At 36.0% G+C, this 12,137-nt stretch overlaps 1 protein-coding gene across 1 annotated transcript in view; it reads left to right on the plus strand.

The window, feature by feature from the left end:
- Positions 1-12,137, plus strand: part of CDH18 (cadherin 18) — a 696,504-nt gene that overhangs the window by 512,086 nt on the left and 172,281 nt on the right. The window contains exon 7 of the mRNA XM_063451839.1: positions 7,679-7,860. Within this exon, the coding sequence (XP_063307909.1) occupies positions 7,679-7,860 (182 nt within the window). The remainder of the gene's footprint in view (positions 1-7,678; positions 7,861-12,137) is intronic.

Raw genomic sequence — 12,137 nt, forward strand, 5'->3', positions numbered from 1 at the left:
GAATGCAACAAAATCCCGAACTGCATACAAGGGAATAAGGTTGCACTCCAAACTCCCGAACTGGAACCTCACGAATAGCTGTAAGCAGACGAACAGGAAAAGTATACAATCAGCTTACACTCCTGGCAATCAGTCTCCAACAGCATACAGTAAATCCCCCCAAGAACGAGACAAGGCTCCGTGTTGAGGGTCAAGCAGTGGTCTGTTTATTGAGGGCTACCTGCCCCTGTATTTATGCAGGTCTCCCACCTAGTGGACACTCCCCTAGGGTACCAGATGGAAGACTGTAACAAAAGACAGACATGTAGCATTTCAGGACATACAGAAGTAAAACATCCCCACAATGCATCCTGGCTTCCTCCCCTCTTCCCTGGAGATAATTGAGAAGTAATTCAATTATCTCCCAGGACAAAGGCAAATCACCATTACACACGTGGGGACACAAAGACAGACTATCACTTTAAAATACATAATGGGACAAATGGTACAGTAAATATATACATGTAACATATCCCCAGATAGCTGGGATCTGAGCGCACAAAACTACTGAATAGCGCTCAGATCCTATTCACACAGTTCAATTGCCATGAAGCCGAAGTCTTTAACTACACGAATGGGCTCCATTGCATAGCTATCTGGGTTAACACATTCACATAAAGTCTGGCCCATAGTCCAAAGGCAGCAGGCGGGCAACCAGGCTTCTCCAATGCAATGTGGCGAGATTGGTCTCGTCACAACCACATTTTTAGATTTTTAGATAATCAATTGTACAAGTTCTGATTAAAACAAAATCAAAACAAAACCTGGAATTAGCTATATGTTTGTTCAATCATAATTTACCCCTTTCAGATTAAGTGTACCCACACATATTATATATTAATATGTTCAGGAGAAATGGAGTTCTCATTTCACATCAAATATTTACATATGAAACATAATTTAATATAAATAATAAAAATGAGAGAAATTAAGGAATGTTCTGCATGGCATTTTAACTGTGAATTTCATAATACGGTTGGCACATATTTGTATTCAGCAACGTCCCACATGTAGAACAGTACCCCCTATGTACAGGTTTTATGGTGTTTTGGGAAGTTACAGGGTCAAATCTAGCATGTTACATTTTTCAGTTTTTAAATTTGTGTGATAGGATACTATAGTGTATATTGATAAAAGAGTATTTTTTAAAAAGAAGGAATTGTAGCCATAAAAGCCTTATTAGAAACCGTGATGCCCTTTTAATGTTACCAAACTAAGCTATCCAAATAGGTAATGTTATAATAGTGTATCAAATGTATAATATGAGAATAGAGGACCTCCTATGTATGATATTGGTCTATTGGATCAAAAATAGTGCAAATATATTTAACAAAGTGCCAATGCATACCTATTAAAGTGCAAAACAGTGCAAACAAAGTATCACAAAATACAATTAAGTGATTAGTGCCGCTTCTTTCAAAAAAATAAACACCATAATTGCAATAATGTATATTATCCGATGCACTCCCCCTTTTTCTTTTTTTTTTAGACTAAAAATTGGAAAAGAAGACAAGAAAATGAGAGGGAAAAAAAACACCATAGCTATCCCATTACATCCTCCCATGTATCAAAAGAGAATACAACAAATGTAGTTTCACAACAGCCTGTATCTGCAGTCCTACAAAGGAAAAAAATAAAGCGTGAATTATCCTAAACCCTAGAGATATAGAGCAAGATAAAGAATCCAAAGTCAATTAAAATAGGCCTAGCGCTTTGGATCAAAAAATACTATTTACATCCAAATATGAGTCTTTACACAACCAATTCAAGCACCATCAGATTATTACAAAAAAGCAGTATATGACAGTTTTTCATTAAGTTCATTTGGGGCTAGTGTCCCCAGTTTTATAATCCACCATGTTTCCCTTTGTAACAGTTTTTCTTGCCTGTTACCACCTCTTCTTGAGACTGGAAGATGATCTATCGCCACACATTTTAATGATGTAAGAGGATGACCTTTTTCCAAGAAATGCCGTGCGACCGGTTTGTCAGACTTATTGTCCCTATCGGCCAACCTGATGCTAGACCTGTGTCCTCTTATCCTTTCGCAAAGGGCAGTTTCTGCCTTGCCAACATAATTTAGCCCACATGGGCAGGACAGCTTATAAATCACAAAGTCAGTACAACAGTTGATCCTATGTTGAATTTTAAATGATTACCCTGTGTGTGGATGGTTGAACCTTTTACACGGAATGAGATGACCACAGGTCACGCAGCCTAAGCATCTCACACAACCATTATTACTTGTATTCTTATTCACCGGCATATAGCTTTGAACCGGATCAGTCTGGACTAAAAGGTCCCTTAGACTTTTGCTGTTTTTATAAGAAAACATTGGTTTGTTGCAGAGACTTTCTGGAAGGCTTTTATCATTTTCCATGATGTGCCAATTTTTGGTGATTGCCTGGCAAATTCTGGTAGTGAATGTATTATATGTCATTGGAAAAGGAATTCTTACATTATTATTCCGAGGCTGTATCGCTCCCCCAGCCATGTATTTCCTAGCTTTTCTGAGTGCTCTATAAAGTATTTTACGTGTGTAACCTCTTTGTGCAAATTTATTATACATTTCACGTATTTGTTCTTCGCACCGGGTGATATTAGAATTATTTCTTATGACTCTCAAGAACTGAGAGAATGGTAAAGAGTCCTTAACATGTTTGGGGTGGGCACTCTCATAATGGAGCAAGTTGTTACGATCCGTCGGTTTAGTGTACAGTTGGTATTCAATTTTTCCTTGTTCTAATAGAATCTCCAGATGCAGAAACTGTATCTCATGACTATGGATATTCGATGTCACACGAATAGGTGTTTCTAACCCATTAATATCTTCAACTAGCATTAATGCTTCCCTTCCACAAAATCAGTATATCATCTATATACCGAAAATACTTCAAGATGTACCCCGAATATTTTTTGAAGATATGTTCCTTCTCAAATTGGTACATATACGAATTTGTATACATGGGCGCCATTGCTGCCCCCATGGATGTCCCAGCCTTTTGTAAGTACCACTTGGTTTCAAATCTGAAGTAATTGTTCTTTAAAGCTAGAGATAATAGTTTGAGCGTATATTCGATAGGGGGTGCTCGGTAGTGTTGCATTTCCAATAACAACTCTCTCATTGCATCAATTCCCCCTTCATGGGGTATCACCTTGTACAAGCTGGAAACGTCTAGGGTGATAAAAATAACTGGTTCATCAATGTGTTGAAATTTCTTCAGCTCCTCTATTAATTTTGTGCCGTATCTTTTTTGCATGTTGGAATTTCATTAACTGGTGATTTGAACAAAAAATCCAAATATTTTGCAATCGGCTTCAAAATCCCATCCACTGCCGAGACAATGGGTCGTCCGGGAGGTTTCATAGAATTCTTGTGGATTTTTGGGAGTGTATAGATGACAGGAGTGCGAGGGCTACTTTTATTGAGAAATTGAAACAATTGTATATTGATGTGTCCTGCTGTTAACCCAAACATGAGAGTCTTGTGGATTCTTTGTGCTATTTCATTAGTGGGATCCCCTTTTAAGATTTGATAGGTGTTTTCGTCCTCCAACTGTCTATATATTTCCAACGCATAATCTTTATGATTCTGTATCACAATCCCCCCACCCTTAGCTGCTGGCCATATTGTGATAAATGCATCATGTGATAACTTCTGTACAATCTCCCTCTGTTTCTTTGAGAGATTAAAATGTGTTGGATATCGCTTGGATACGATATCATCCGTTTGTGATTTAACTATTGTTAAAAAGGTTTTAAATGAGGGATGACAAGTAGGTGGATCAAATTTGCTGACATTTTTGAATCTGTGTCCTAGATGTTGTTCATAATTCGTTGGTTGATCCTTCAGAGACTTATGGAACAAAATCTTTTAATCTAAGATTCCTCCCAAATTTGAAAAATTCCACATCCCATTGAAAACTATTAACGATCATGGTGGGGATAAAAGAGAGACCCTTATTCAAAACATTTATTTCCTGTTTGGACAGTTCCCTATCTGACAGGTTAAATACAGGAATTATTTCTGAAGAGCAGGTTTGTCCCTGAGACCAGTGGGGACGCCCCCTCTATCCCCTCCTTGTGACATGTCTCTTTCGTTTCGCCGGCTGCTTCTTGTGATCTTGCATGGCAGGGATGTTGTCTCTGTCTGAACAATGACCCCTAAAAAAGTAACTGACTTATGTGTTGTTGTTCCCTCATTTTCTGAAGCAGATTCTCCCAAATATGTATATAGATATATATATTATTTTGGTCTATATGTATTTTGATATCAGTATATATATATATATATATATATATATATATATATATATATATATACATATATAGGTATAGTGGCACTCACCCTTTCATGTAGTCTAAATATGAAAAAATATGCCCTGGTGCAATCCCACGCTGGGTATAGATAATAGATGAAAAAGAGATGCACTCTGTGGTCTTTAGAAGAAATCACTGGTATTTAATATCCAATACAATCACATGAATCGGATCGACGGTTCGACCTCTTCAGGTCTTCCTCAAGATCCAGGAAGACCTGAAGAGGTCGAAACATCGATCGGATTTATGTAATTGTATTGGATATTAAATACCAGTGATTTCATCTAAAGACCACAGAGTGCATCTCTTTTTCATCTATTATATATATATAGTCCGGATGAAAGTCTGTGAATAGCAGACTGAAACGTCGATTTTTTTATTTTGTAAACTATTAAAAGTTAAATCTTAAGTTGGAGTCCTGAGAGTGCTATCATTTTCAAATTTTTCTACATTTTGCCTGACAAGCACCGGGCAAGTATTTCTACTATATGGAGTGCAAGATTATTTTCCATTATATATATATATATATATATATATATATATATATATATATATATATATATATATATATATATATATATATATATATATATATATTAATGTCAAAATACAGTTACAATTAACTTACACATTTATTTTTTTTAATTATTTTTAAAAAAAATTAAACAAATTTTAATGTCTACATATTTATTTTATATTATATATATATATAATTATAATTATATATAAATATATTTAATCAATATCATTCCACGTGTATTTTGATATTAATAATTATATATATTGACACTTAGACTGTGTATGTGTACATATATGTATATATATATATATATATATATACATATATATATATATATATATATATATATATACATACACTTAGATCATATATATATATATATAATATATTAATATCAAAATACACTTAGACAGTGTATGTATATGTATATATATATATATATATATATGTATATATATACTTAGATCATATATATATATATATATATATATATATATATATATGATCTAAGTATATATAATTGTATTTTTTAAACAGTTTTAATCTTTATTTTACATTTTTACAGGCAGTAGGGGGACTACCTACCAGGTACTCCCCCTGCTGGCACTGCTGTGGACTGCTATTCCGTCCATGTGATCGTGAGGTCCTCACAAGGACCTCACAATCACATGGCCCATGAGGGCCAGAACGGCAGCAGGGGGACTCCCTGGCATGCCAGGTGAGTCCCTCCCACCGTGATCGCTGGCGTGGGATCGCCGGCGAGAGGGTAAGGATAGGATGGTGGGGACGTGCAATGCCGCTCGCCAGTGTTTAGAGCCCAAGGACAGCATAGCACACACGCCGTCCTTAAGGGGTTAATAGTACTGTAAAAATAGTCATAACACATGCTGGTTATTTGTGGCAACAGAGTCTGCATGTGCGGGGCATGAACATATCTCTGTGAATGTTCTGCCATACTGCACAGCCCATACTGATGGGTGTTGCTCTAACATATGATGTCTTGCAACTCCAATTGCACATCAAATCAAAAGTTGACAACCCGCCTCTGCTATAACCTTAATTTTAGTAAATCCAGATATTATAGACTTGTTAGCATTTTCCTCTCTGCAATTTAAAATATTTTTTTTATTTTTGCATTGAGTGGATCTCTTGTGTAAGATCTAACAAAATAATTTTTTCAATTGGAGTATGAATGTAATTGATTGTTTCATGCCAATACTTCCCTATTATTTTTCATTGCTGTGTTTTTCCCAATATAATCGAGTAATAAATGTACATTATTATTTTTATAGTTCTTAGAATTAGAACTCCATCCTGACCTACTTATTTTACATTTGCCATAGTTCTATCTAGAAAAATGTCAGTGTATTTTCTGCATCTAACTTCATGCAAAACCTTTTTTCTGTCTATCTTAAAACAAGTCTCTTCCGTAAAGTTGAATTTTAACTTTAATAACTGTCCCTCTGCGATATTTTCTGACAAAGTAGAATAAAGGTCACTATCAAACCTTCTAAAGATATTTACATCAACAGTTATAAACTGCATCTGAGCTTGGTAAAGTGTTTGCAATGCTACAACAGTTCAGTATTTTGTCATTTGTCATTAGTAACAACTCCTGGATGTTGGGCTAAGGTACTATCCACAGAATGTACTTGAAAACCAGAGTAATCTAAATGTACCTTTCCTGGTTAAATACTTTGTTGTTATTATTATTATTATTATTATTATTATTATTATTATTATTATTATTACCCAGTTCAGTTCAATTCCAATGGGGATACTTCACCCTCATTGAAGTCTGGCTCATGAGGTCAAAAGCCACTGACTTAGTGCATTGTTAGTCAGCCATATAGCTCAATTAACATGTGTTCATTGAAGAAATGTTTGACAGGTGCTAATTTAATCCTAAATTAAATTGAACTAATGGTCCTCCTTGTACATCAACCACATGTTGAAAGATGCTTCGCTATTCTTTTTTACCATGTATTAGTAACACTTTAAAGGGATTCTCTAATGCCAGGAAAACAAACCCAATTTCCTGGCACTATAAACTCCTGCAGTACACCCCCCCCCCCCCCCCCCACCCTCCGATGGGGTTGAAGGTGTTAAAACCCCTTCAGTCACTTACCTGATTCCAGGTGCGATGTCCCTCAATGCTTTTCTATGGGAAAAAATATGACGTTGGAGGTCCTCATGCGGAGCCTAAGGACCTCCAGCATCAGATAACAGACCTTTGGTCCATTTCAATTCAGGAAGTCTCTTTAGTGGCTGTCTGGTAGACAGCCACTAGAGAAGGAGTTAGCCCTCTGAGGTAATTATTGTAGTTTCTCAGACACTGCAATAATTACCACAGCAGGGTTAAGATACATGGGACATTGCAGCCAGACCACGTCAATAAGCTGAAGTGGTCTGGGTGCCAACAGTGTCCCTTTAACTTGGGCCTACTACCTCCAAATCGGTTAATTATAAACATTTAATCAACTTTGAATTTTGCTTAATAATCTTTTATATATGGTGTTCATATTTGTTTTGATTCAGATGCCATACTTTTCATAAATTCAATTTTAGTTCTTGCAGGATCAACTTAGATTGTCACCTTTTAGGTAAATTGAGTATAATTGATATGGTTTAAAGTACTATTGGCTTCTCAGCTGCCAATTCAGTTGAGGCTAAATGCATTCACATAGCACAGTACGTTCTTTTGGGGAGGGAAGCACTAAGCAAATAGAGTAATATAAATTTGCTGATCTCCTCCTGCAATGAATACTAACTGTCCGTATTCAATAAATGTTTCCACAGAACATTACCAGCTCTATGTTCCTGAATCAGCTCAGGTTGGCTCCGCAGTAGGCAAAATTAAAGCAAATGATGCAGACATTGGACTAAATGCTGATATAAGATATTCAATCATGAATGGAGATGGTGTTTTTTCAATATCCACTGATAAAGAAACTAGAGAAGGAATCCTTTCACTTAAAAAGGTAATAACGTTACTATGATTTTATATGTTTCATCACTGAGTTATTTAAATATTATTGAACTCACGTTACATATCTATGTAGTATTTTATTCACTGTTCCATACTGTAGGAAACAAATCTAATGTTTCCAAATAAATTACTTGTTTGATATTCCTCCAGCATTTTCCTTTAGGTATACACAAAAATGTGTTTTTTTTTTTTTAGACTGGTGAACTTCTCATTTGATGCAAATTATTTTTTTTGTTAAAAATGGTGTGTCTAACAATGCTATTGTCATGTTATGCATTTTGAGAGACATGTTTAAAAATGTTAGAAAGATCAACAAGGCTTAAAATTGCACAAGTATTATAAAGTAATTTAACTACTTCAATTTATCTTTTGTTTCGTAATGTCTCAAAAATTCAACCAACTCAAAAATTAGGGACACACAAAGACACTAATAAAAAAAAACACAAAAACAAATATTACCTTTATTCTGAAAAACCTACGTTCAGTTCCTGACAAATACTGAAGACAAAATACTAGCATCATCTAAAAGGTGCAAAAAATTTTTTAATGAGAAAGTTCAATGTTGAAAAATTCAATCTGCTAAATCTGTAAGTGTATAATACCGACTATTGATTGAAAATACCACATTACATTACATACCACATGGAAGTCCCATACCAATTTGAGGGAATGAAAGTTACTTTCTATGCGGACCTCTCCCACTTAACCCCGCAAGGACAGAAATCACTCACACCTATGCTATCATCTCATGGCCAAAGTACCACTGCAGTAATCCTCCCTCGATTATTTTCTGGGAGAAGGATGTTTAGAACAACGTGCCTCAGAAGTAGATGCTGTCCTGTCTTTCCTGGGCTTTTGCCCTTTCCCTTAACCCTCAACTACCAGTTGTAATCCAGCTAATGTTATCCCATTTACTCTTGCACTCAGTGAAGGTGAAGGTCACCTTGGACATTGGACATTCTAGTGATGGGACTTGACCTTTTTCTTTTGTGTTTTTAAATGTTTTCACTGTTATTTAGTGCTCTCTCCTCTGCTCTCATGACATGACGAAGCAGCCTGTGAAGGCTAAGACTGGGTATTACCAAGCCAAGCTAGCTCACTAGATCATGTTCACTCACTTCTCCCAGCTCCAAATAATTTCTCTCGTACTCAAGGAGCTGTCTCGCATATTTTTTCACAATATATATTTTTCAATTGCCTGTCCTTTTTTTTTAATCACTTCTGTGTTTCTGCTGTGTCAAACTTAGGAACCTCTTTTATTTTAGATTTGCTGTCTTGCTGCAGTAGATGTTTACAATACAATAACAAAAAATAAAATAAAATAACACAGTCAAATTAGCCAAACCTCTATTTTGTTGTGATATACCCCCTTATTTCTGTACATTTGGTTTTCTATAATGCCATGTGTATTATATGCCAGATTGTGGTATAAATACAGATACAAAGAAGAGAATCCAATCCAAGTCATGCCTACTATTGCAGATGCATTTAACGATCATACAGCACTTTCTATAATGTATTATAATGTGTATAATACAGTAACCACCAAGCATACTTTTTCATATTTAAAACTGCATATTTTGTTATATGATGCAGATTTCTGCAAATTGTACTATGTTAATGTCTGAGGATAGCATTCACTTAAAAGCAGATATCTGTTCCTAGAACTCTAATTCTATAGGGATTATAAAGGGATAATGAAAACTAATTTCATAACTGATTTCCTCAAGGCATGCTATACTGTATGTGTGTTTACTGTAAGTGAAAATGTGTCATCTGATCAGATCACTTTGTGCTAATTAACTCTGTAAACCACACATATATAAATTATAATTAGAAATAATATTACACAAATCATTGGTTATATAAAAAAATGTATTTACTTATATAAATTATTCAAATACCTTTATGAAAAATGAATGAAAAATTAAAGAGCTTCTGTTGTGTTAATTAGCTTTAATTCATTCCTATTTATGTATTATCAGCATGTCTATTAATACTAATACTTAATTTATGAAAACATATATATATATATATATATATATATATATATATATATATATATATTAAATTCAATTAAATACATTTATAGTGTAGATTGGATTAGCCGTATTAGTTCAGTAGGCAAGATGCCAAAATATCAGAGTAACGCAGTATGCAATGATACCTGTTTTTTATTGTACTAACATAATATTGCAAAGACAAGCTTTCAAGAGTTTTCCTTTCTTCCTCAAGTCTATATATATATATATATATATATATATATATATATATATATATATATATTATACATATACACACACAATGAGGGGAAAAAGTATTTGAACCCCTGCTGATTCTGAACGTTTGTCCACTGACAAAGAAATTATCAGTCTATAATTTTAATGGTAGGTGTATTTTAACAGAGAGACAGAATAACAAAACAAAAAAATCCAGAAAAATGCATGTCAAATAAGTTATACATTGATTTGCATGTCAATGAGTGAAATAAGTATTTGATCCCCTATCAATCAGAATGATGTCTGGCTCCCAGATATCTTTTATACAGGTAACAAGATGAAATTAAGAGGACTCTATTAAAGGGAGTGCTCCTAATCTCAGCTCCTTAACTGTATAAAAGACAACTGTCCACAACAGAAGCAATCATATTCCAAACTCTCCACCATGGCCAAGACCAAAGAGCTGTCCAAGGATGTCAGGGAAGATTGTAGACCTACACAAGGCTGGGATAGGCTACAAGACCATCGTCAAGCAGCTTGGTGACAAGGTGACAACTGTTGGTGCAATTATTCATGATGGATGAAACTCAAAATAACTGTCAGTCTCCCTCGGTCTGGTGCTCCATGCAAGATCTCACCTCGTGGCGTTTCAATGATCAATGATCATGAGAACAGGGAGGAATCAGCCCACAATTACATGGAAGGACCTTGTTAATGATCTCAAGGCAACTGGGACCATAGGCACCAAGAAAACAACTTGTAACACACTATGCTGTGAAAGACTGAAATACTTTAGCGCCCGCAAAGTCCCCCTGCTCAAGAAAGCACATGTACAGGCCTCTCTGAAGTTTGCTAATGAACATCTGAATGATTCAGAAGAGAACTGGGTGAAAGTCGAACTCTTTCGCATCAAGATGTCAGGATTACAAGTAGATCCAGCACGCAGTACTGTGTCACACCTAGGACTAAGGATAACATATAACCGGACCTTAGAATGGCTGGACTTAACATCTCCAAGAATAGACAAAATACGTGCTGAAGTCAGGCACACAGAATCAGACACAAAGATGAGGGAAAGCCAAAAGTCAAGGATACCAGATATCAGGGAAGTTAAAACAAAGCCAAAGTCAAATTTAAGATCAGGAACGGACCCTTTGGATAACCATGAAACCACAACAGGGCAATGAGCAAGAAGAGAGTTGGGTTTAAATACCCCTCCTCTGGATCCGATTGGCTGTTACAGGCCTTTGACCCCAAAGGCATCTACCAGGTGTGCATGGTTGCTGCTCAGCTAAACACTCCTGTGGATTTGATTGCCCATGACCGGCCTTTGACCCCAAAAGTAATTACCAGGTTTCCATGTGCATGATTGCTGCTCTGCACAACTTTTCCTGTCAGGACGGTAATGTTGCTCGGCACAACTTTTCCTGTCAGTAGAGTAAATGCCATTAACCACATTTTTATGTGCGGATGAATACGTGACACAACTCCACTCACCGTTTTTGGAGGAGGAGGAATGCTGCCTATGATCCTAAGAACACCATCCTCACTGTCAAACATGGAGGTGGAAACATTATGCTTTGGGGGTGTTTTTCTCCTAAGAGGACAGGACAACTGCACCACATCAAAAAGACGATGGACTGTCAAATCTTGAGTAAGAACTCCCTTCCCTCAGCCAGGGCATTGAAAATGGGTTGTGGATGGTCATGACAATGACCCAAAACACACAGCCAAGGCAACAAAGAAGGGGCTTAAGATTAAGCACATTAAGGTCCTGAAGTGGCCTAGCCAGTCTCCAGACCTTAATCCCATAGAAAATCTGTAGAGGGAGCTGAAGGTTTAAGTTGCCAAACATCAGCCTCGAAACCTTAATGACTTGGAGAGGATCTGTAAAGAGGAGTGGGAAAACATTCCTCCTGAGATGTGTGCAAACCTGGTGGCCAACTAGAAGAAACATGTGACATCTGTGATTGCCAACAAGGGATTTGCCACCAAATAGTAAGTCAAAAGGGGTCAAATGATTATTTCACTCATTGACATGCAAATCAAT

This window comes from Pelobates fuscus, chromosome 4 (assembly GCF_036172605.1).
Source record: "Pelobates fuscus isolate aPelFus1 chromosome 4, aPelFus1.pri, whole genome shotgun sequence".
Lineage (NCBI taxonomy): Eukaryota > Metazoa > Chordata > Amphibia > Anura > Pelobatidae > Pelobates > Pelobates fuscus.